This window comes from Setaria viridis, chromosome 2 (assembly GCF_005286985.2).
Source record: "Setaria viridis chromosome 2, Setaria_viridis_v4.0, whole genome shotgun sequence".
NCBI lineage: Eukaryota > Viridiplantae > Streptophyta > Magnoliopsida > Poales > Poaceae > Setaria > Setaria viridis.
In genome coordinates, this window is record NC_048264.2 from 43,810,456 (window position 1) to 43,836,491 (window position 26,036).

The 26,036-nt window shown below is 45.9% G+C and overlaps 4 protein-coding genes and 1 non-coding gene across 6 annotated transcripts; 3 read left to right on the plus strand and 2 right to left on the minus strand.

The window, feature by feature from the left end:
• Positions 1-988: 988 nt before the first annotated feature.
• LOC117843784 (mitochondrial import inner membrane translocase subunit TIM17-2) lies at positions 989-4,132 on the minus strand. Its single transcript, XM_034724497.2, has 2 exons — positions 3,278-4,132; positions 989-1,358 (listed from the first exon to the last, which is right to left on the minus strand). Exon 1 carries the CDS (start codon positions 3,940-3,942, stop codon positions 3,286-3,288), a length of 657 nt encoding a protein of 218 aa, XP_034580388.1. The 5' UTR covers positions 3,943-4,132; the 3' UTR covers positions 989-1,358; positions 3,278-3,285.
• A 1,370-nt stretch (positions 4,133-5,502) lies between these two features.
• On the plus strand, positions 5,503-6,263 carry LOC117846030 (uncharacterized). Its single transcript, XM_034727129.2, has 2 exons — positions 5,503-5,664; positions 5,780-6,263. Exons 1-2 carry the CDS (start codon positions 5,641-5,643, stop codon positions 6,029-6,031), a joined length of 276 nt encoding a protein of 91 aa, XP_034583020.1. The 5' UTR covers positions 5,503-5,640; the 3' UTR covers positions 6,032-6,263.
• A 3,673-nt stretch (positions 6,264-9,936) lies between these two features.
• Positions 9,937-13,187, plus strand: LOC117842288 (UDP-arabinopyranose mutase 3). The gene is made up of 4 exons (XM_034722678.2): positions 9,937-10,347; positions 11,918-12,168; positions 12,252-12,420; positions 12,622-13,187. The coding sequence occupies exons 1-4, from the start codon at positions 10,024-10,026 to the stop codon at positions 12,961-12,963; spliced, it is 1,086 nt and encodes a 361-aa protein (XP_034578569.1). The 5' UTR covers positions 9,937-10,023; the 3' UTR covers positions 12,964-13,187.
• A 489-nt stretch (positions 13,188-13,676) lies between these two features.
• TRNAD-GUC (transfer RNA aspartic acid (anticodon GUC)) lies at positions 13,677-13,748 on the minus strand. The gene has a single exon. It is a non-coding gene; the product is annotated as a tRNA-Asp (tRNA).
• A 7,240-nt stretch (positions 13,749-20,988) lies between these two features.
• LOC117845187 (MADS-box transcription factor 18) lies at positions 20,989-25,986 on the plus strand. Of its 2 annotated transcripts, none has more exons than XM_034726138.2 (8): positions 20,989-21,322; positions 23,558-23,636; positions 23,730-23,794; positions 23,878-23,977; positions 24,088-24,129; positions 24,880-24,949; positions 25,026-25,162; positions 25,400-25,986. In XM_034726138.2, the coding sequence occupies exons 1-8, from the start codon at positions 21,138-21,140 to the stop codon at positions 25,412-25,414; spliced, it is 693 nt and encodes a 230-aa protein (XP_034582029.1). In that variant the 5' UTR covers positions 20,989-21,137; the 3' UTR covers positions 25,415-25,986. The 2 variants fall into 2 exon arrangements, with proteins under 2 accessions (XP_034582029.1, XP_034582027.1); XM_034726136.2 differs by having other exon boundaries at positions 21,001-21,322; positions 24,911-24,949.
• Positions 25,987-26,036: the final 50 nt, after the last annotated feature.

The window sequence follows — 26,036 nt, forward strand, 5'->3', positions numbered from 1 at the left end:
TTTGGCCGACTGGCCGTGTCCGGTAAGCGGCCGCTGTCGCGGCTCAAACTTCTCGTGATCGCCGGCACGTGTGCCGAGCCTTGAGAGCAATTTAAGCTTTATTTCTTTGAAAATGATGAAGGGGTGCTAAACTTTCTTTAGCAGTATCACGTCAGATGTTCGGACGCTAATTAGGAGGATTAAACATGAGCTAATTATAAAACTAATTGCAGAATTCCTAGGCTAATTCACGAGACGAATCTATTAAACCTAATTAATCCATCATTAGTAAATGGTTATTGTAGCAACACATTGTCAAATTATGGACTAATTATGCTTAATAGATTCGTCGCGCGAATTAGACTCCATCTATGCAATTAGTTTTGTAATTAGCCTACATTTAATATTCCTAATTAGTATCGAATATCCGATATGACAAGTGCTAATCTTTAGTGGATGGTATCCAAACACCCCGAAGTTGCAGCAGAGATCATGTAGTACATGTTTCTGGATGGACATGTTTGATTGATGCGATAGGTTCATACTACATGTTTTTCTGCAGAGTAACGTGTCCGGCTGATGATTTCTTCCGTTCAGCAAAAGGAATAGAGCGAAAACGATTCATTCCCCCGCGTCATTTCAGTTCAGTTCGCCAGTAACTTCGTGCTTGTCTTGGAACAATCCTGAAGCGCCCTCCGCTTGCTCAGCATGAACTGCCCGTTTCTGGAGCCGTCGATCTCGATCGTTCACCTTGCACACCACGACGGGCAGTTTGCCAACCGAATCGCAGTACCAAGGAGCCATCAATAGAGCAGTTCAAACTTCACAGTACCGTACATCACCGGCACACCGTGCGGCATCAGATGGAGAAACCAAAAACAGCACGGCAATTCGGCAAATCGTGAGCAAGAGCCTTCCAACTCAAAAAACAGTGGAGCCTTCCAACTCAAAAAACTGCCAAAACAACTGATCTGCGGAACGACAGAATGCAGTGGGGCTGCTCGACTCAGAACTCAAAAATTATTGTCCCTTCAGAGGTCAGCCTGCGGCATAGAACAGGGGTTTTCCTCGAGTGCATTATATTGCATTGCACAACACAAATGCTATCATTTAGGCAGTACACTACTGTATCGGCTGCTGCTTCTACTACTACTACAACATTTCAAAAAAAGTAGCCAATCTGCCACGATAAAAAGGCTTATACATACACAGGCGGGCGCATAGATATGAGCCGTCGAAAGCAGAGCGGCACAGGCGGGAATAAGTTATGGACGAACTAATGAATCTCTTGTCCTCACTGTTATTGTATTGCTGATCTGCATCCCCGATTCCGACCACCACGTTCCAATACCGGGTAAACAACAGTTCCAACAGCAAACCTGCCAAGTACGTTCAAATTAGCACACTAGTTCATGAAGCCCATATAGCCATGAATTCTGTAACAGATCCAAGTATGGAAAACAAGATAAAACTGTTAAATGTTGCAAGAGCATCGATTGCATTTGCAAGCACTAGTCAGTAGCCAATGCATCTTAACATCATCAGTTATGCATAAGCTTGATGAGAGTCAAAAGCACTACAAAAAATTTAGCGTCAAATTAAACAGGTAGTACAGTCGTACAGAAACAAACCACACGCTCCATCTTGTCCAACAGAAATGCCACAGGTCTTCTGCTAGTCAGAATTTCAGTGAGAACATGACCAAGCAATAGGCGATTCAAGGCCGTGCGATTTTAATCTCCATTGCATGGCACTTATATGAGTCATGACTCAGCAAGCTACAGCTTAGCAATTCTGATCAAAGAATGGCGATTGACTATACTGTCTAAATGACAGAACTATACAAACAGGGGGTTTCCAGAGTGCGCAGTTGCAGGTGAAGAAAATTGCAATTAGAAAATAATGTTCATATACTTGAACATGTGCATTTGCAAACCTAAAAATTCAATTTGACAGTCATAATGTGCTCAACTATCCTGGTCTCCTTTCAAATAATTCTGATGTCACCAGATGAGCATCAGAAGCACAACATAAAATTTTGCATCAAATAAAATGGGCAACGCAAAAACGAACCACGTGCTCAATCTTGTCTAACTGAACTACCAAAATCATCTGCTAGTTTCAAAATCTCACCAAGAATCCAGCCAAATAATAGGTGACAAAGACTACAAATTCTGAAGTTACAGCTGAGCATTTTCAACCAATGAACAGCGAATTGCCTTCACCATTTCAGTGGCATACTATTGAAGCAAAATCTCAGTTTAGCTTGAAGTACAGCTTTCGATATAAAAAATCCAGTAACTTCCATGGACACTGTGTGATCAAAACTATTTCTCATGGAGCTTCCAAGGTGCAATGCCAAACGAATAAATACAATTGACGAACAAGAAATTAGACATGTTTGCCATCCGAAAAAACCAAATTTACATTGTTAATATAGAATGTTGGATCTTTCAAAAAGCTAGGACAACAAATTGTAATATTTACTGATCATCCTTTATTCAGTTATTTTAAATAGATCTAACTTGCTGAGTCGCCATTCATACACACAAGTTGACAGAACTTTTTCTTTCATTTCTTTTGGAAACTAGGCCAGCCATTCTTGACCAGATATGCTCATAAAATCACAAAAAGAAAAACTCCTCAGTTGCAATATAACTCATGAAAGTAGTAAAAGATCACACAAATAATCATAGGACAAAGTAATCAATCAGCAAAATATGCACTACCTATCTTTCTAGCTTGTACTAACGGAGTAATGTTAATGATCGTAGCAAAACTTGCAGATTTTATAGACCAGGACAAATCTCATGAAACTAACCAGATCCAACAGCTGGTACCCAATTATTCAGCCATCTGAGTCGTGATATATAAGAACTCTTAAAACATCAAAACAGGCGCGATGAAGCACAAATTATGAAATTAACAACGGATAGTAGTGCCCAGCATCCTAACAAATGCGCCAGCAAACAATTTGTCCAATTCCAACCCAGAACAGATATATATAGGGCGGCCAGACCAATCCCCTTCTCTGTTAGGAAGCTATATCAATCTCTAGTTGGGTTCCGTACGGACTAGTAACAAAAATATCGCGGCATGTAGCACAAGAAATAATCAGCGGCCAAATCCAAGCGATTTCTAACTTCCACGGCAAGAACAAGAGTCCTAGACCCCGAAGCATCAAACCAGAATCAAGCAAACAGTAAACAGGGGCCGAAACGAATGTAAATATCGTACCTTTTAGTCTAAATCCGAAACGAGCACAGATTGAAGAGTTACAATCAGGTAAAAATCATACCTTTTTTCTCACTTGTACTCGAACGACGGTATCGGGGTGCTTGGCGTGTCGAAGCTCTCCAGGATCTCTGACTTGCCCCCGCCCGCGCCGGCCTTCTTCTCCTCCTCCTTCTTGCCGAACAGCCCCCCGAGCCACCCACCCGCACCGCTGGAGCTCGCGGCCTCAGGAGGCGGCACTACCGGCGGCGCCGGCAGGCCCGGAAATGCGCCGCCGCCCATGAGGTTGGGGTCCTCGGCGGGTAGCGGCGGGTTGGCGAGGACGCGGTTGAGCATGAGCCCGGCGCCCTCGATGAGGGCCAGGAGGATCCCGCCCATGAGCGCGGACCGCCCCGCGGCACCCGCGCCCTGGCGCATGGAGAGGAACCCTCCCGTGGCGGCGCCGGCGATGATGGAGTTCCAGGGGTCCTCCTTCTGGCGCGCGTACACCATGGCGCAGTCGAAGGTGGAGAAGAGGCCGCCCCAGACGGCGAAGCTGCCCCCCACGCGCGGCGCGTTCATGCGCACGGCCTGCGCGCCGCCCGACAGGCGCATCCCGTTGGGGGAGTTGTAGGTGCCCTTGAGGAAGTGGAAGACGGAGCCGCCGACGGCGCCCATCCCGAACGCGCCGCCCACGTCGTCCAGGATCCGGTCCGGGCACGGCTCGCGCGACGTCTCCGGCGTGCCCATGCTCCCCTCCCCGGTGCTATTCCCCCTGCTTCTACTTCCCCGGCGTCCGCGGCGGCGGCGGCGGCGGGAGGGAGGGAAAGGGAAACCCTAGCACGGAGCTTGGGCCCTGGCGTGGAAAGGAAGTTGGTGCGAAATGGGGGGAAGAGAAGCGAAGCGCCGTCAAAGCCTGGAGAAATTGCTTCAGCTCAGCGGGTGATTACTGAGTAGCGCTGTTGGCAGCACTCTCTCGGGAAGGTGGGTCCCACAGATGGGTTGGGGTCCAGTGTCATTGACCGTTAGCTTGTGCGGTTACCGACATCACGTCGTGGGAACAGGCAGTGGGAGATATTTGTGGCGGCGCCGGCGAGGAGGCGGCGGCCACCGTAGCTCGCCGGTGGGCCAAGGGCGTGGGAATCATCCCTAATAGAGCCCTACCAAATTTGGCCCGTTGAAGCCTGGTGTTGTGGGCCGTAAAAAGGCTAGTTTTGGGAGTTTCAGCCCTATATACACAAGCAATGAAACCACTTCCATTGCAAATCCTCCTCCGTTTTCGCTAGAGCCCCGCCGAAGTCACAGAAGAGCCGGTATCAGGAAAACGAAACTCACAGAAGAAGCTAGTTTAGATGTCGACCATGGTCTTCAGTTGAAGTACGATTCATGTGAAAAAGTTTGAATTACAATTTTGTTGTAGCACATCCAGAACCCTACAAGCTTATAAACCAGTTCGACGAGTTCTCCACGACTGGTATGGCAAGATTTTATTCACGCTTTTGTAGTACACGGACACCCCACCTTTACGTGCTTCTACGCGGAATTCCAAACACGAGTCCGTGCCCATGGTATTGCACTAGGGCACATAAACAACTCCTCGTTGTCTGAAGCATCGATCCGTGCAATGCCCATCCATCAAATTTTATCGTGTCAGGCTGTCACCATTCCGTCCTCTCACGAATCCAGCGAGTCTGTTCAAGCATCGCCAGCGACGCAGCGCATCGTCCCAGCCGGCCCAAACTTAACGAAAGCGTAGCTGCTCATCCAGCAGTTACGAGCAAAAACCAGACTTACTCCCACGGATTCAGAAACCTGAAAGAGAGTCTCGGCAGTTTCCCGGACTTGGCCGGCAATTTCACGTCCAGAAAAAGAGCAGCATATTCCGACTGGCACTCGCCATCCCCCATCCACACGTACGACGCACGCCGACGTCGACGGAGTCAAGAGAGATATCATGAGTGAGTTGATGACGCAAACCCCTGTGAGTGCAACGGGCTGCTGACCTGGAACCTTCTGCTGGCGTTGACCGCAACCAATCGAACGGTCGTGTGGGCCGGGATTGACCTGCGCCGCCGGGGAGCGCGCACGCGCCGAGACCTTGACAACCAAGGCCGCCGGGAAACAACGGGCAGCTCATGGTTTCGGCACGGGAGCACGAGCGGGCGAGAGCGGCCTGCTCACTCCGTGAACGTGAAGCGAAACCCACCTCGTCGCCCACGGGAAAGCATCGCCCCGACACCGCGACATGACCAAGCAATTTGCTTCGCGGGTTGCTGGACATTGTGCCGGCGGGTATATAAACGCACGCGAGCGCGTTTGCATGGCATCCATCGATCAGCTTCCAGCAGCAGCACAAGATCGAAAAAGCAGAAGCCATCAAAAGAGTTTCGGAGTTCCAGATTTCCAGCAGTGATCCCAGCAGAACCTGCAGCAGCTAGCGTCGACGACATGGGCCGTTGGTTGAAGCCAGATGTACGCATCTGATCATTCCTCTTCTTTTGTAATTGTAGGGCAGGTGGTTAACTGGCTAAGGCTTCATGATCGTGCGCTAGTGTATGTAACCCTCGTGCTCTCGGCGTGCGTGCAGGTGTACCCGCTGATCGCGGCCATGTCGTTCGTGACGGGGATGTGCGTGTTCCAGCTGACGCGGAACGTGTTCATGAACCCGGACGTGCGGGTGAGCAAGGCCAGCCGCCAGAGCGCTGTGCTGGACAACGCCGACGAGGGCCAGCGCTACAGCCAGCACGCGTTCCGCCGCTTCCTCGCCACGCAGCGACCGGAGGTCTTCCCGGCCCTCAACCGCTTCTTCTCCGAGTCCTCGTCCGCAGCCGACAAGTGATCGATCAGAGTTCAGACGGCGCCGGTGGCGGCGATGGTGCGCGCACGCCGCGCTCGCCGGCGCTGCTCCGGCGTGCATGCCGTGTCCGTGTGCCTGTGGATATTGGGGTTCGGGCGTGCGTGTGTTATGGTAATATCGTGTGTGTGCGGAATAAACTTTAAGCTTTCTTTTTCGTGATGTACGATCGTTTGGGCGTCTAATATGATTCTCGACGGTAGTGATTTGTTTCTTACTCCTACATCGGCAACCAGCTGAAAATGCAGTGTCTGGTATCCGTATAATGCAGAGCTGCCAGAGGGATATTCCAAACTTCCTTGAAAGCTCAGACAGGGGCCTATGCATGTTGTCCCCGGCATGTATCGGTATAATCTTCGCGCATGTCCCCTTCTGCTGCAGAATCCTGAATCATTCAAAAATAACAGATGACCATGGGATCTGCTTCAGTTAAGAAAAATGAAAGTACAAAAATGTTTCAAATTAGTAAGCAAAATCAGCCATCTAACAGAAAGAGTATGAAAGTTACGCCATGGCAAGGACACGAGCCTCAGAGTTGTATGGCCTTCGAGGCTTTGAGGGCCTGAGGCATGCATATTCTCCGACCAGTTGGTATGTTCTCTCCGAACGCCAGCGCCTGAAGGCTGAGGACCTTGCGCGCCTGCATCTCTTCTCCAAACAAAGAGACAGAAACCACAAACCCTGAAAACCAGTACGTTCCATTGTGTAAGAGAAATAGATTGAGAATCTTCACAAGCTTTGCTATTGATGTAGTACACCCGTGCAAGAAAGTTATTCCAGGTCAGTGCTGATGTCACAGAGGAGCATCAAAATCTTCGAAATCCTTGTCTCATGATTTTAAGGTACGGTGAGGAAACGATCCAATCCAAAATCTGGCAGAGAAAATTCAAATTCCTCGTGATGGTAGAACTTATATGCTTCGCTTCTTGCTACGGCGTTTCATTTCAGTTTTCAGGGATGATGCAGAGCTCAAGAAGCACAACCCTATTTTTCAGTTCAGTTCTCTGTCAGTCTGTCTGGTCTTTGGAGCAGCTAGCTGCTTGTTCTTGTGGGCAACGCAAGGTCTTGTTTCTGCCTGTCCTCCAGAAATCTTGTTAGGATCGCGGAGCCTCGTGCGCGCGTTAACCTTTGGTTCGGTCTGAATCCTGATGTCCGGAACTGCAGCTCGGTGATCGATGTTCGTCGGAGGCCGATTGAGATTCAGAGCTGTATTGCCACAAACTGCTGGCTCTGGCTCGAGTTCGCTGGCATAAGATGCGTTCAGGCGAGCGTCGCCAACCCGTTAGAGATAGTGATAAGCACTGAACTTTTACCTTCCCGTAACGGTTCGTCAGAGCACAAATTTTCAGTTTCAGACTTGTTCCAGTACCCAAGCTGCTCCTTCCTCCCGTTGCTCAGGACACGTCGTTGCCGTTCAACAGGTACGCAATCCTGACGACGCAACTCCTCCTGCATCCGCGGGGAGCCGTCACGCACCGGGTCCCGCGCGTCACGCTGTACACCCCAGGACGATTCGGTCACCGACCAACTGAATGTACACCCACTACAGAACTCAGCCCAACTTCTTTCAGTCGGAGCCGGCCGGCGATCGGCACGATGCGGGAGGTTGAGCGGCGTTCCTGGTGTCGAACCCGTCGGAGGTCGTGACGCTGATCCTGGAGCGGTCGCAGCGCGGCCTGTCGAGGCTGTTCAGGGACGCCGGGCTGACCAGGACACCGAGAGGGCGAACCTCTTTTGCAGCGGCGAATCACCCAACCTACTGCCTCCGGTTGTCCGATTGATCGCAGAGGAGCGACGGCGGGGGCGTACGTGCTCGAGGCCGCGGACATGCTCAACGGAGCTTGCGATTGGTGGTGTGCGGTTCAGGTGGAGGATGGCAGCTACTAGTCCGGTACTACGTGGATTGGTGGATTGCAGATCACTGCTCAGGCAAGTTGTCAGCGTCCAGCGCTGAGCTTTATGACGATGGCAACCGCCGGCGTGCGACGCGGGCAAAGAAGGGGCGACCTTTTTCCGGTCAGCTAGCAGCTCGGAAAAAGGCCGTGCCACTACCTCTGTCAGTGCGCTGCTCGTATCGTGCATGCGCCGTATCGTCACGCGACCTGGTTCAGGTTCACGCCACGCACGCGACAAGCAAAGTCAAGCCACCGCGACAACGTGTACGTGCCTCGGATCTCTCAACCGTAAGTACGCTGCCGCTACGCGACCCAACCCTCGGTGGTCGGTGCCCCGACGACAAAGCACCTGCAACGACGCAGAAGCGACCCAAAGACTGCGAGAGAATGGAGATGTTTAGCACGTCCTAAAATTTAGCATCTATCACATCAGATGTTTGATACTAATTAAAAGTATTAAATATAGACTAATTATAAAACTAATTGCACAGATGGAGTCTAACTCACGAGACGAATCTATCAAGCCTAATCAGTTCATGATTTGACAATGTGGTGATACAGTAACTATTTGCTAATGATGGATTAATTAGACCTAATAGATTTGTCTTGCGAATTAGCTTGGTGTTCTGCAATTAGTTTATGATTAGCTTATGTTTAATTCTCCTAATTAGTATCCGAACATCCGATGTAATATTGCTAAAGTTTAGCACTTGGTATCAAACACCCAGTGCATCAGGACCCAACCGCCGTGCACTTGAGCTTGTGGAGCACTGGAGTCCATCCCCTTCGTGCACTTGCGTTTGTGCTCTGCTACATGGGCAGCAAAAGGCACGAGTACCGGTCAAAAAGCTCTAGCTTTTCCGATACGTGGCAGTATGACGGATGAATAGACGATCAAACCGCACGGGCAGGGGCAGCAGCATGGTTTGACTACTCGTGCCAGCTTGACTGAGGCTCTGTTTAGTTGCCCAGTTTTGAACGACCAAAATTACTGTGCCAGCACTGTAGTATACTGTAGCGTTTGGTTTGTATTTGTGAATTATTGTCCAAACATTGACTAATTAGGCTCAAAAGATTCGTCTCGCAAAGTACAACAAAATTCATCCACTCATTGGCAGAGCATGCAATGGCGTGTGCCGCGGAAAGGCGCGGTCTTTTCTTCCCTGCTGTGATCTTCAAGTCACCGCGCTTGCACTCAACAAAATTAAAACGCGCAGCCTGCGTCTTCTTGTTCTTGGCCCTATGTCCAAGTGGCGAAGCGACCTCTGATGAGAATGCCAAGCGGACCACCGTGCTCGGTCTCGTCCTGTTCATCAATCATGCGCCGTCCGGCCTGGATATGAATTTCGCATGACCAACCCGATCGTATAGGATGCGGTCTCCCTCCATATGTGATTTCGATCGGACGACCGCTGAGTACGATATGAGAGTTTTTTAAACGAGTTAGGCAAGAGAGTAACTAATTGTATTATCTGATAGTATAACGACAACAACCAACCAAACCAAGCGACTCAATTGAACTAGTGCAACTATAACATCGAGAGCAAAAATGGTTATATGGTATGACACTAATTTTCATGATGAAGATACTATTCTTGAATTTACCTACATTGTTGATCTGCTTAATTCATTGTTTTGTTGCGCAAAGTTAAAAACATTTGTCCAGTATTTAGAAAATACAATACTGTATGATGTATGAATTTTTTTTTATTTAAAAATATAAATATGCACACACAATTTGCATGCTTACAAATTTTTATATTTTCAAAAATTATTAAGCTAACTGAGTACTTTTTTTTGGCCGGGCCGAACCCTGTACTACTGTACATTTTAGACGGGCTTCTCAATGGCCGGACGTTTGAATGGGTCCAACCACAAGAGGCCCCCGTTCCCTCCCTTCCGGCACAAGCCAGCTCCACCAGCCCACCCGCCGCGGCCGGTCCATCCCCGGCCACCCTCCCTCCTTTTATACCCCGCCGTTTCCCTCCCCAGTCCGGCAGTCCCAACGCCATTCCCAGTTTCCCACCACCACCGCCCGGCCGGCCACCCGCATCCCTCCCCTCCGCCGCCCGCCCGCCCGCAATGGCGTCCGCCTCCCGCGCCCCGACGCCGCTGCTCAAGGACGAGCTGGACATCGTCATCCCGACGATCCGCAACCTCGACTTCCTGGAGATGTGGCGGCCCTTCTTCCAGCCCTACCACCTCATCATCGTGCAGGACGGCGACCCCAACAAGACCATCCGCGTCCCGGAGGGCTTCGACTACGACCTCTACAACCGCAACGACATCACCCGCATGCTCGGGCCCAAGGCCACCTGCATCTCCTTCAAGGACTCCGCGTGCCGCTGCTTCGGCTACATGGTCTCCAAGAAGAAGTACATCTACACCATCGACGACGATTGCTTCGTGAGTGCCACCCTATCGCTCCGCTCCTCTCCTTTCCTTGTGATGATCCGAGATCTATGCTTCCCGTTTCCTCTGTTCTGTTGCGGGTGGTCTTGCCGTTATTGGGCTCCGATTTTGTGGGGATGGGGCCTCAGATCTGGTTAGGTATGTGACGGGTAAATACAGCGAGATCCTTGGGTTGTTTTCTTCGTGGGAATAGATTGGGTTGTGAAATTTGGGATACAATGCGTACCCGGAATGAGTATTGTGATGCAAATTTTTGACGTCTTTTCCGTTACCCGCCCTGTTTGTTATGGTCATACTGTCTTACTGTGATCTGGGTAGGTGGAACGTGGAAACCATATTTCACGTTTTTCAGATGATTGATTGATCTATCGGGCTTGATAGTGTCTCCTTAATCCTTGGAGTTCAGTCATGCGTATGGTGGCAAGACTTTTGATTTGTTTCACCTCTAAAAAAGCTTCAAGTATTGGATCTAGCCTCACTGCTTTGGCCCTGCATTGCGTCCAGTTGGAGGTTATACGAACTGGAATATGCGTTTGATCTTCGGTGTCTGCTAATTCAAAATGGCTGCTGGATAAATTGTATATATCGCCTTGCCGCCATATTTTGTCAGTTGTCTTAATGCATATGCATTTGTTTATGTTGCAGGGTCATGATCAGTAGACTGGGTAACTAGGGGACAAAAATGCTTATTGGACAATACTAAAGTAACAGTAGAGAGTTTTCTGGATTGCACCTTGCATAGTTTATTCTGAAGTTCTAAACATACATTGTGGTTGGAATGAACGGCATTATCCATGTAATCTTGGACCATGCTATCTTTTTTATTGCCATAAGCTTTTATTATGACCATAAATCATGCCTTTGCGCTAGAAATATAATGTAATGCTAGGTTGGAGCTACCAATGCCCTGAAATCACCACCACCTTGTGGACCAGGTCATCATCAAGCCTTGCATTACACTCCACCTTTTGTTTTCTCCTTGCATCGTTTCAACTCTGAAATACTGAAGGTCCTGTACGCTTAAGAACTCACTAAAGGAATATCTTGTAAAAGACAAAAAGGGGAACAGGAAACATAAGAAGTCACGTCTCAAGAGACATTTTAAGAATCTCTAGGGATTATCATTGGGGTAATAGAAAGGTTCCTATGGGGCTAAAATCTTGAAAGCGTTACTCTAGGGTCCCACCTGCTTGTAAAATAGTTTACTGGACCATTGGCTGGCTTATGATGTGGAGATTTATGGTAAAAACTTCTATATTCATTAATTTAGAAGCCAAATTTAAGAGCTTGGCTTTCTTTGAACTAGTATTTGTTTAGAAAACATTACTTGCATGAAAGAGAGGCCTACAGGCTACAGAATAGTTTTCTATGTTGGTTGGCAGGTGACACTAGCACATGTATATCCCTTGCAGTATAATTCACAGACTTGGAATGTGACTCCATTATTTTAGTCATCTACTCTGTACTTGTTAAATAGATTTAGGTATTGCTAATCCGTGCCAGGTCTTTCCTCTATTGTTTATCATTGGCTTGTCAGTGACCTGTTCTTTTTGCAAACTCGCAGGTTGCTAAGGATCCATCAGGAAAGGACATAAATGCACTTGAGCAGCACATCAAGAACCTTCTGAGTCCTTCAACTCCATTTTTCTTCAATACTCTGTATGACCCATACCGTGATGGTGCTGATTTCGTTCGTGGGTACCCCTTCAGCCTTCGTGAGGGTGTCCCAACTGCTGTTTCTCATGGGCTTTGGCTCAACATTCCAGACTATGATGCCCCTACCCAGCTTGTCAAGCCCCTTGAGAGGAATACTAGGTAAAGATGGTACCTTTCAGCAGCTTTCATCATTCTGGCAATCATCATCTTTTGCTAATCTGGTATTTATTTCCTGAAATCAGGTATGTGGATGCTATTCTTACAATCCCAAAGGGCACCCTCTTCCCCATGTGTGGAATGAACCTTGCATTTGATCGTGAGCTCATTGGTCCTGCGATGTACTTCGGTCTTATGGGCGATGGCCAGCCTATTGGTCGCTACGACGATATGTGGGCAGGATGGTGCACAAAGGTATTTTCTGTTATTTTCTTCAGAATTGATTGCTGTTATGCCTACAAATGCAACAAAATTAATCCATGGACATGCACAGTTGCTTAGTACTGGTTGCATTGTGCAAGCTAGTGAGTCTTACCAGTCCATGGACATTCTCTGTCTGGGGCAGTATCTTTGTACTGACTAAACCATGTCAATGTCTTCTCTGCTGGAACACAGGTGATTACAGATCATCTGGGCCTGGGTGTGAAGACTGGCCTGCCCTACATCTGGCACAGCAAAGCAAGCAATCCGTTTGTCAACCTGAAGAAGGAATACAACGGCATCTTCTGGCAAGAGGAGCTGATACCCTTCTTCCAGTCAGTTTCCCTTCCAAAGGAGGCCACCACTGTCCAGAAGTGTTACCTTGAGCTGGCCAAGCAGGTGAGGGCGAAGCTCGGTAAGGTAGATGGATACTTCAACAAGCTTGCCGACGCCATGGTCACATGGATTGAGGCCTGGGATGAGCTTAACCCCCCTAAGGGTGGAGTTGCCACTGCAAATGGCCCTCCCAAGAAATGAAAATGCAACATAGTCATACTGAAAGGAAATACTGTTTTGGTTAGCGCTGATGGACTGAGATCATTTGCTGTAACTTGAAAAGTTATCACCTCCCTGGAAAACTGTCTTTGCCGTTTTTAGGGTGTTTACATTTTTTTTTTCGTGTGATGCAACAACAGGTGTAACGTCGGAATTGGATTACCTTCAAATTAGAATAAAGTTACTGGCTATGCTATTGATCTTTACCCCCAGAATTATGTGGTTTGTCCTTATTTCTCATGTTCCATGTTTCTGTCTGTATGATGATATGCTCCAACTGCAAAATGGATCTGCCAAAGTTTGTCTTCTTGTGTAAAGGATTGATTGAAAAGACAGCCTAAAGTTGACTAGTTGCTTTCCATGTTTGTTACTGTTTGTTTCATGAGAGCACAGGTAACATGATCGGCATTAGCTGCAAAACAAAAGGTATCTTCGGCCACGAGCGTACGAGTGTGCAATGTCTGAATTCGTACTCAATTTGTGTCCCACATTTCCCTTTGATGATAGTTTTAGTGGTTGTGGCCTTGTGGGTGCCTTTGCTTACAAACAAAGAAACTAAAGATCAGTTGGAAGTTCAAAAATATATAAGATCAAGTGGTTTGCAAAAGCGAGCGATTCGACTGAGATAGATGCCGGCATGCCGCAGCTACAAAATCAATTCATGATTTACAAAGTGAACCAAAAAAATACCAAATCGCCGTTGCCGGGGATCGAACCCGGGTCACCCGCGTGACAGGCGGGAATACTCACCACTATACTACAACGACTTGATTGATGTCTGTAAAGACTTAAAGATACATATCCAAATTAACAAGATGACGCTAATATGATACAACACGACAGAGCCATACGAGTCGCTGACATGGGTTTTTTCACCCACAAACAAAACTTGAGGTTCCCGTCGTTGCCAACCTGGAAACATCGTTGTTGCCTTTTCTTCTTATTACCGAAAACGTGAGGTTTCCGTCCATTCAAGCATGATACCGAAAATGGCACGGGACGATAATGACACAGAATACGTGGAAATGACCATTCCGCTCCGTCCTTCGCATTCGAGGGACGCGCTGGTGCTGGTCCCCTGATTACCTGAATCTGCAGATTTCCCCTGAAAACTTGAAAAGCATAGCACGGAAAGTGCCCGCTGGTCTCTTGTGTGCCGGGGCCAAAAGGCGAGGGAGAAAGAAACACGTCGTAGACTCGTAGTGGTAGCCAGTGGGCTAGTGGCCATCGATGGATAATTGGATACAGATCCTATTTAGTTCCTTTCAAAATCCTAACTTTAGCACCATGCAAAAAAAAGATTTCCCATCACATCAAACTTGCGGTACATGCATGGAGTACTGAATATAGACGAAATCAAAAACTAATTGCACAGTTTTATTGTACTTTGTAAGACAAATCTTTTGAACCTAATTAGTCAATTTGAACAATAATTCACAAATACAAACGAAATGCTACAGTTGCGCTACAGTAATTTTGGTTGTCCAAAGTTAGGCAGCTAAACAAGACCATACTTTTCAGCTGCTGGCCATCGATGTATGTATGTATATTTTTCAACCCCTGGCCACCAAAGCAAACAGCACCATTTTCAGCTGCTGCATGCTTGCCGTCCTGTGCTCCATCTCCATGTGCGGCGCTTTTCTCTGTTCGGTCACTGCAGCAGCCAGCATGCCTGCAGCTGCAGCACAAGCTGTCGCTGGACAGTGGACTGTGGCGTCGTCGTGGCGTCGGGGGTGGGCCACCACAGGCCCACAGCGTTGTTGCTGGAGGCCTTGCTGTCCGCGTCCTCGGCTGGGATTATCGTTCCTCGTCCGTTTCCTTTCCTGCGTGGCTCGCCGCTCGCGGCTCAGGCCGGACCGCCGGAGCGGGCGAGCGGCATGGGCTGGGGGGGGCTGGGACTGGGACCTGGGAGACACAAAAACCGTCACACCACACATTGATACCTGACTACCTGGGCGCAACTGATTGGTTTCTGCATGCGCGCTCGCTGCAAACGCCGGGCCGCAGCCCGCAGCGGAAGGACGAAGCGAAAGCAACGGGAAAAACTAGGATCGCGCCAGCGTAACCTGTACGGCCTGCTGTGACTTGGCAGGATGAAGTGGGGCTGCTACAGCCCATCCATTTTTATTTCGTTTCATGTTTAAAAATTATGATAATTTTCTAATAGAGTGTCCATTTTCAATTTCGTTTTCACCACCGCATTTCTTGTAACGAGATCTACAAAACAAGACCCATAATACATATATTTTAAAGTATTTTTTATACTATTAATTTATATTGAATGTACAACAGTTACTTATCATAAGTATGTAGTAACTTTGCTAGATGTATTTTTCACTCATGTTGTTTAGTTTTACGTGAAGTGTCTATGTAAGTTGCTATATCGTGGTGATACTAGACATACTACATAAATCATTATATTGCTTGCATATAAGTTGTTACAGTCCTTTGTACAATATAACACATTTATCTCTACATAAATTTATTACTAGACAAATAGACATACAATATAAGTTGCTACATAGTCTCTATACAAGTTCAATACATTGTCTACACATAACCTGTTACAATATCTCTATAAGAGTTGTCTCTTAGTATTTACATCAAATCTAATACATAAGTTGTTGCACGGTTTCTACATAAGTAGCTACTATACTTTAATACTCCCTCCATACTGGTATTAGGAGTCGTTCTGGCGTTTGGATGGAAACGAGTAAAAGAAGTCGTTCTGGCGTGGTTAGGCAAAATTTGACGCTGCTGCCCCTCCGCTTGGGCTCCAGCGCCGCTATTAACGCGCCGTTCGCCTCCTACGACTCGCTGCCGCGTTAATCGCTATTAATAGCGCCGCATGCCGCTCGCGTCGTCCACTCACCTGCTTGCCTCTTGCCTCGTCTACTCGCTGCTCGCGCTCGCTGCCAGACGCGCGTACGCTCGCCGCTCGCCCAAGTCATGGAGTCCAAGCCGGCGTCCGAGGAGATCGTCGCGCCGGAGGAGATCGCGCTGGCGTCCGAGGAGATCGTCGCGCTGGAGTCCGAGGAGATTGCCGCGTCGGAGTCGAAGGAGATCGTGCCTGAGTCGGAGGAGATCGTCGCGCCGGAGTCCGAGGAGATCATCGCGCCGGAGTCGGAGGAGATCGTGCCTGAGTCGGAGGTAGATACCATCCCCTCGCCGGAGTTGCAGGAGCTCGCGCCAGACTCGGCGATGGTGCCGGATTCTTTGCCGCCGGGCGCTTTTATTTGCCGCCGCTGTCAAGTCATTCATGAAAACCGCGAAGCATGGGATCGTGTGCACAGTGGGCGCTATCCATGCTCTCGCTGTGGTCTCAAGCACGCAGACTACATGATCTTCGCCGTTATTCATGGCTTCTACGAATTCGAGTGTGAGTTTTTCATTCCAGATGTCGACAATATCGTGTTCGATGGCGATCAAATCGTGCTGCCTCCAGACGTGCTCAAGACGGTCAAAGAGGAGGCTAAGGAGAGGCGCGAGCGTAAGCTCGCTGCCAAGAAGGCTATGGAGGACGCCAAAGCAGCGGTAAGATCATTAACATTGAATTCTAATTAACTGGTAATTAACAAGATTTGTCTCCATTACTAAAACTAACAACCATCAATCTACTTGTTTCATGCAGCAAGAGTAGCCTCGGCTTCATCCAGTAAAGATGGATCACAGGGGATACAAGATGGCAGCCGACCTTGTCTTTCCAATGTTCCTTTTTTCATGTGAGGTATCTTGAAGTTGTTGCAACCTTTCTTCTTCATAGCTTCCACGAAAACACCTTGTAGTGTTAGAAACATTCGGTTTGCAAGGCGTGGTGAGTACTCCATGAATGCCTACATAACAAGTGTGAACAATTGTTGTGGAAGTTTAATTCGGTTTGCAAATTATTGTGGAAGAAAACATCGAAACATGTGTGAACAATTGTTGAGCAAATTACCTCTTGCACGGCTGGAAGTAGAGCCTCCATTGTTTTTGCATTCTTCTCATATTGAATTGCTTGTATAGCTCGAAAAAAAGCCAAGTCGAGAATGTTGAAATCTGGAGAGTTTGGTGGCTGACATATTAGGCGAATATCAAATCCTCCTAGCTTAGCGGCCTCACAAAATTGTGGGTCATCTAATTTCAAGTGAGAAGGTGCATTGTCCTGTTGAATGAATATTGGTCTACCCACATCTTCTCTTGGCCACTTAGCTCTAATGGCAGGCAACACTTTGTTGATCATAAAACCTCTAATCACTTCTCTAGTGATCGAAGTTATGGGCTTCATAACCAAGTCTCCACGGACACGACCTGTCCTCTCATTACCTCTTTGAGCCGCTTCATACTGAACAAGTGGAAAACAACCAATCCTACCATCAAAAATACAATTCCCATCCCTAAACCTTGGCCGAGCGCAAACACACAAGAACATGAGCCTAGGGATGTAGTTCTTATTCTTACAAGTCTGATGGGGATCATCTTCTTCGGGTAGCAAATAATATCTTTCAGATTTTTGATGTAGGTAGAACCATTTCTCATCAATGAACACAAAGTCATACAAGTCCTTAAACCTTGGATCATCAAGCAACTCCCTATTAACCATGTCAACACACCATTGTAACCTAGACTTCTTGTTAGCTTGAGTGAGATATGGTTTGATGCTACTAGAGTGGCGCCTAATCAATCCTAGTTTCAAATACCTTTGAAACCTCCATTTGCTCATGTTTAGTTTGGCGCACACATCCTCTATAGTCATTCTTTCCTTTAGAGGAATGTTTCGCAATGCTTCCAAATCAAAAGGTATTGCTTTACGTCCAACTCTACCCTTCTTTAGACTACAAACCACAACCGGAACACCGCTTCTAAGTTGTGTTTTACCTCGGTTCCAAACACGCTGAGCTGTCCGTATATGAATGTCAAATTGAGCAGCAACAAATGCAGTGTCTTCCTTGTGTAGTGTACCATCATTGCTTCTAGCTAACAAAGCTTGGTAAACTCGTTTTTGGAGAGCTTCAGTCATTTCCTTCCTTCGGTGGGGTAATCCTCCATGAACTGCTTCCAAGTTGAGGTTCAGGACAGCATGTTCTATTACAAGAAAAAGAATCACGTTCATAGCTCTAATTATAGGGAAAAACCTTATTCACGGCATGTTTATACTACTTATTCACGGCATGTTCTAATTATAGGGAAAAAACAAACACTTTCATGCATGATCTAGTAGAAGAATGTGATTGTGACAAAAAAATTACCAGCAAGATTTTGTACAAAGTCCAAATCAACTGCACCGAACTCATCTATTAGTAAGTTTAAATCCAGTACTGTAAAAAAATAATAATGAGAACCGAAATAATATGAACAAGCAACGAACGGATAGATCGAAGCGATGCATTTACCGTCGTCTTGTTGCTCTTGGAGATCAAACACGCCGCCGTCGGCATCATTAGCGCCGTCGTATTCTGGCTCGTCGAAATCAAGCACGTCGTTGGGGTTGGGGCCGTCATCTTCTTATGCCGGAAAGTTGAGATCACCTCACGTTAATGCTGTGAATATAAAAAAAGGAAAGAAAAAATGAGTAAGAATGAGCATATAGGCTCGTTGAGATTGAAGGGATGATTGCCGTCGTCATCTTCCTCCATACGAACGTTCAAATCGAAGCCATGGAGGACATGAGCCATCGCGCCGTACAGATTGCTGTGGAAGGAGCAGGTAGGAAGCTAGAGAAGAAGCTAAGCTATGGCTAGATGAACAAGCAAGTGAAGAACAGTCAAGGCAAGGCAGTAGTACTGCACGCACTCGAGTCTTAATACCGCAGGCACTCCAACCGTCGGACCTGCTGAGCTGTGAGCGCCAAACGAACGAAATTAACGCGCCGAACCGAAAAAACGAGTGAACGAAAAAAAAGCGCCCAGGCGAAACAAACGAACGAAAATAAGGCGCCATCGGATAAATTTGAGCCAGCGCACAGCGCCATGCAAAATCCACGTCAAAAAAATAGTGTGTCACTGGGGGTTCGAACACTTGACCACTAGCCTCGGAAACGGGAGTGCTCACCACTTGGTCTATGAAGAATTGTTGTATAAGGGACACCCGCAGCGCTATTTAATAAGAGCAAAGAAGGAAAACTTCCCCTTAACTAATTACTCTTGGCAAGCGCAATCATGTCTTAAATGACTTCTAATACTAGTATGGAGGGAGTATAAGTTAATAGTCACGTAAAAATGTGGATTTTTTTTTAGATCTAGTTGCAAGGAATATAATGGTGCAAACAGATTTAAAAATAGACCGGTTAAAGAATATGCATCTACTTTTTATTGCTGACATCATCCTACCATCATCCTGAAACCGACGCTCACGTATGGATTGTCCTTCCACTCGTATGTGTGATAAAATATTCTTTCTGCTGTTGTGCTTTAGTATCTAGGTTGTGCTTTAGTATCTAGGGATAGGGTCTCGCGTTTTCCCTACGCGCCACTGGTCACGGGTTAGCCTGGACCAAAGTAATGCTGGCTTGGTTTTGGTTGGGCGGGGACGGGCATTGCATCATTGGATCAGGCAGTGGAAGGCTATGCGGCGGTGCGCTTGTGCGGCGGTGCTCGAGGACAGAAACCACGGGAGCATGGTCGCATGGAGCCATGGAGGACTTCTATGGTGCACCATTGCATCGTTGCCAAAGAAACGTGGCTAGCATTTTTGTTTCTCTATCTATCTATTCATGGAGGGAAAAAAAAGTGAAAGACACAATTCCTGTACTTGTGTAAAGAGTGCAATCGTAAAAAAAAAAGAAGTATGCTTTTTAATATTTTTGTCGCAATTTTCAGCTCATATACATAGCATCATCCTTTTCTTTCTAAGGACACAATTGGGAACTTCTCTAAACGAGTGTTTCCAATACATGCACGTTCTTTTATGGATTGTGTTTTGCCTGCAAGTTACATACATACTTATCTTGGTGTAGATTATGTCGACCCTTTTTTTTTCATTTCTACAAGCACCACTATATACGGTTTGTCAACAAAGAGACCACGTCCTCATGGAAAATGACATCACATTTCTTTCCCTTTTTGATGTGCCATCTTTTGCAAAAGTCCATATTCGCATCCACAATGGTAGAAAAATGCTTGAAGCTTTAAGCTCTATTCACCATGCTAAAAAGTTCACAATTTACTGATTCCTATAAAAACCAAGCAATTTCATGTCCAGTAACTTTATCAATAATTTTTAGTATCTCCATTAATTTTTAATAGGCGTGTTAGGATTTTTAAGGGTCTTTACCTGTGTAGTTCGATAGTATATTACTGATTGGTACAAAATGCCATATGAAAAGATCTTTGAAATAAGATTTATTAGTTGATCCAATTTCTCATTAATAAGATTTGTATTTTTATTATTTCATGAACAAGTGGAGTTTTAGTGGGTTGATAGCAAATATGATTATATATATTAAAAAACATTTTGAATTTGGCCATACATTGAACATTGCATATGGTTTGACTAATTTTTAATTAAAATTATAAAGTTGACGTTTAAAACTTCTAATATAGTGCTAATTTTTAATTCGACTTCAGATAATAAAGAGGAAGGAAAAAAAAGAAAGAAAGAGGGGGACACTCACTGATGTGCGGTCCCACACCCGTGTGGACCCATGAGTCAGTCGTCCGGCGGCTACGCCACGTGTCACTTGCCACCTCGCTCCCTTTGTACCCGACAGACACAGACCGGACCCTTGGAGCAAGGGAAACCATTTCTCACCGTGGAGCACGCTACCCAACCGCACACTCCTGGGCCCACACGGCACCCGACCAATCCCAGGCCTGGGCGCCACGGTGAGTTCAGGAGCACGGGTGCCCACGCTCGCCGGCCCCACGGTCCCACCTCGCCTGGCCCGTAATAACGATCCTTTACCCGATCCGACGGCCCAGATCGCTCCACGGCGCTCCGAAACCCAGACGTCCAATCAAAACACGACAACGCGGCTGGGGAAACCACCGTGGTTTCGGGATACCGCTCCCCTCCCCATCTAAAACCGCCGTCCCCCTTCCTCTTCCGAGCTCTTCATTCCCTGCGCACCACTCGAGTCGAGAGCCACCTGATCCTTCCTTCCCCGTCTTCCTCCCGCCCGACACGTCGCCCTCGCCATTGCCGCGCCGCGTGCGATCGGGAGAGGGTAGGCGGCGGAGATGGGGCGCGGGCCGGTGCAGCTGCGGCGGATCGAGAACAAGATCAACCGCCAGGTGACCTTCTCCAAGCGCCGGAACGGGCTGCTGAAGAAGGCGCACGAGATCTCCGTGCTCTGCGACGCCGAGGTCGCGCTCATCGTCTTCTCCACCAAGGGGAAGCTCTACGAGTACTCCAGCCATGAAAGGTACGTATACACGCTGCTTCGATCCCCTTGTCTTCCTGCCGGTTGCTGTGATCGCCCGCTTGGGGTTTGAGGGCGTTGGGTGTGCTTCGATGCTTGATTTGGGTTCTTAGAATTGTTTGTGGATGCATGCATGTTTGGTTATTTCGTGCTAGTTTTGTGCGGATTAATTCTGTTTGCACGGACGAGCTGAGCTGGATCAACGATCGTTTTGGTTACTTTGATCGTTATTCGTTGATTCGCTTTCTGGTTATGTCGTTTCTGTGTAATCCTCGGACTTGGATTTTGTCTGACCGATGCTGCCAGTGTTACTAAAGCGTAAGTGGTAAGAGTGGTGAATCGTGATTACTGATTAGCACATGCAAAGTAGGTCCCAAGCCTTGAGGTGAGTGGCTAGTATGAAGACTCAACTTGCAGTGGGGCAATAAGTCAGGATTATTTGATTCATAGATTCTGTGAAAATGAAATATCAGCTGCAAAATATAACCGAGATGTTGGTGGAAGTGCTCTGATTAGTGCTGATATTTTCATCATGCGATTAAACTCTTCAGTGTCAATTAGGAGCATTTGAGCATGTCTTCTGCAAAAGTAGACTGCTGCTTTTGTCTTCTGAAATGCATAATGGGGTGTTGTTTATCAGTATCAGCATATCTCGTTCCTTTGCTTCATTGTCCCTTGTATATGCAGCGATAGATGCATTTTGGCAATTTTCAGTTGGTCTGTGATACCCTGAACAAAATTCTATAGAAATAGCTGTTGCTACCATGTTGTAGAGATATCATGAGAGCTGCAACTATTTATCTGAACATTCACAGAAACTTTCGAAGAACCATTTCACACATTTGTAGTGTCTTCGAGACATATGTATGCATCATATGCTAGTAGATTGCTTGTGTTACATATTTGGTATTACAAGTGGTATGCAAGGTGATAGTGTTATTTAAACATAAGTTCGATTTCCTGGCCCATATTTCAATACGCACTTCCAATTTTAGTCCCATTAGCAAGTAAACAACACAACTATGGTTACATGCATGAAAGGAATTGAAATGGATGCTTGATTGTAGAAATATGACCTTGTGTTGTTAAAAGTTAGATTCTATGAGAATAATTGCATGGGTACATGCCTTGTTCATGCAGCATATTCATATATAACTGATCCATTCAGGGGAAATGGTACTAACATTTTTACTTTTCCCATAGTGTTATTATCTGTACTCTCTAATGATGTACAAGAAACTTGAGTGTTTCAACAAGAAATAGCACGTTTAGCTTTTGCATACAAGTGACATGTGCTGGTGTTAAAATGTAAACTTGAGAGATGTTATATCTCGAATCATGGCAAAATAATATTCATTTCCTTTTGTTTTATAGAAAGCTCATACAAAAAGCTTCCTGAAACTACTGGTTACCAGTGGTGACGAGAATGCATGTAACGTTGGGTTCCAAATATTCAACATCAACATCGTCCTTTCAGTCCCAAGCAAGTTGGGGACTTGGGGTAGTCTAGTTCCAAATATTATATAAGAAAATTTTATTTATGATGATATAATATGGTTTAAGCTATAGCCATTTTAATCTATTTGTCATAAAAAATGGTGTTGCTGGTTACACATACTAGTTTGAATCGAAAACATCAATAGATTCCAAAAAATCATCATACTGCTAATGTACAATAACAAGTATTTACAGACTGCACCATTCTATTCCTACTAAAAAGGTTGGTGCTAAGTCTGTAAACGGTTATATCCACCTGATTATGGACAAAGCAATGAGAGATTTTGTTTGCATAAGTAGCTTGCTACATTTATGTGCTCATGACATGTTCTCTGATTCTAAAACACCCTTTCTGAGTTCACATTTGGACTATGAAGCACCCTGACTTCATTGAGTAACCACCTACTTATCTGTGCATGTGATGACAAACGTTCTTCCAACCATGCTTGCATCTAGTTATACATGTTATTCGTGGTTAACTGCCAAATGTTCTCTGAAACTTTGGGATCAGGAGAAAATGCTCATATGTCTGTTGCACTTAATAAATTTGTAAAAAATTAATCCTGTGTCGTCTTGAATATTGTGCGTGGTGAATTCTTTTGCAGTTTTGTCACACAAGATTTAGGATGTACTGCACCTAGTAATATAAAGGTGCAAAAAGAAAAAGGAAATCGTCTGATTATATTATGTTCAAACAAGACATCAACGTTTTCTGCTGAAGCATGACATTTCTACTTGCAGCATGGAAGGCATTCTTGAGCGTTACCAGCGTTACTCATTTGAAGAAAGAGCAGTACTTGATCCAAATATTGGAGACCAGGTATAATTATGAAATATCCGTATTTATCAGAGAACTATTATTCCAGTAAAATCAGCATGTTACCTGTATTGATAGCAATCCCGTTTATACCAGGCAAATTGGGGAGATGAATATGGCAGGTTAAAATCCAAACTTGATGCACTTCAGAAGAGTCAAAGGTATTGTAGGCTTGCTCAAGAAGATCCTTATTCTGTTTACAAACGCCTACTGACTTGCTGTTTGTATCTTTTCTCAACTGAAGGCAACTGTTAGGAGAACAACTAGACTCACTGACCATAAAAGAACTCCATCAACTGGAGCAACAACTGGACAGTTCTCTGAAGCATATAAGATCAAGAAAGGTGAATCAATTGGGTTCAAGTTGCTGCTGCTGTGCACAACTAATTTGGTATATTTACTAATTTTTTAGTGAAATTATATTATAATAACATTATTTTTTTTCTTGGTGCAGAATCAGCTCATGTTCAATTCAATTTCTGAGCTCCAGAAAAAGGTTAGTTACAATCCTTTAGATTCCCTTCTACCTTGCACGCTGCATGTGTAACATAGCCACTAGGGAAAGTTGTTGCTATGAGCACACCTTGCTAGAATTCGAGGAAGGAGAGCAAAATTTTCAGCCTCATAATCATACACATGTTTCAGTAAGATTAATGTATTTTGATTTAGTTCAACATTCACAATCTGCTGTTACCTCTCATTTGTTGTGCTTAAATATATCTTACTTGATCAGCATTCACAATTTGCTGTTACCTCTCATTTGTTGTGCTTAAATCTTACTTGAACATCTGATTTTTCAGCGTTCATAATTATAAACATTAGGTAATGCAACTGCTGCAGAATGCTCTAAACCAGAATCAAGTTTTGTCTATAGGAGTCTCATTTTTAATCAATGGAAGATTTGAATCTGTGTATCAGGTGGGATCAGCCTAAGATATTTTCAGGAAATGCAAATTGGTTTTGAAGTGAGAGGCAAGCGAATGATAACCATTGCATTAAGGAAGAGAATGGGATGTATTAGTAAGGGGTTTGGGTTTGACTGTGAAACTGATCTCCAGTGCATGCTTTAGGAGCTTAGTATTCGCTACTCCTTACCATGAAATAGTGAAAAAGAGTCTGGAAAGGACAATGCAAAAGAAAGCACTAATCTGTCAGCATTTCAGCAGACTAGTGGTGGTAGTTGTATCTAGTCTGGCAGCAAAACCTGTATCAAATTCCTGAATGCTGATAATATTTCTGGTGACAGCATCTACAATCAACTATCTTCCTTTGTGCAGGAGAAATCGCTTACGGATCAAAATGGTGTCCTGCAAAAGGTAGAGATTCCTTTCTTATCTACCAGAGTGCAACAAATTTAGTCTAGGAGGCCAGACTTAACTGTATTTAAAACAGCTCATGGAGGCGGAGAAGGAGAAAAACAATGCTTTAATGAATACACACCTCCGGGAGCAGCAAAATGGAGCATCAACAAGCTCGCCATCACCACCACCGTCAACAGTTCCAGATTCCTTGCCGACTCTAGATATTGGGTATCATACTTCCATCGACTTCACTCTTCTGCACACCTTCATTATTTTTAGTAAAGTTCTTTCTCCTGAGGCCATAGTACGTTAGCTGATGGACTATGCTGTTAGTCCATTAAGCGTACCTGAAACCAACTTTCTGGTTTCACCTTGCTATTTCTACCTAAACCTGTCATGGTACTGATATTACACGCTTACCAGTACTGCATAATTACTCTGTACCACTCATCCTTGCCATTTTAGGCCATGCCAACCTAGAGGAACAGGAGGGGAGTCTGAACCTGAACCGATTCCTGCTCAAGTAAACAGCGGCAAGCTGCCACCATGGATGCTCCGCAGTGTCAATAACAGATGAGCTCTTTCTGATGCGGTTTTGCGGCTGAACTCGAAGGCAACACACTGCACCAACAAACACCCTTCGGTGACCCAGGCATCCACCGCAGAGCGATCCATCTCGATCCAGTGATGGATACCGGCATAGTCACTAATAAGATCAGGTCTCATCAAATGCTTTACAGGGTGAATGAAGTCTGGAGCACCTCTGCACCAGTATATTGCGTTTTGTTCTTGCGTCTACTGTCTCACTCCTTTTTTTTCTCTGATCAACAAGCTCGGTGTACATCTAAAAAGAGAAGCTCGGTGTAGCTTGTGGTTGGAGATTCTACTGCTATGTTTGTTTCCTCTGTCCTGTGTAGGCTTTAACGGAGATGTATGTTGTATCAGTTGTGATGTTTCTTGCGTTTTTCCAAAACAGAAGGCTCTTGTCCCCGAAAGTGTGGAGTCCCAGTCAAAGTGTTAAATACATAATTTGGTACTTCCTCCGTTTCAAATTGTAAGTCATTCCAATTTTCTTAGAAAGTCAAAGCATCTCAAATTTGAC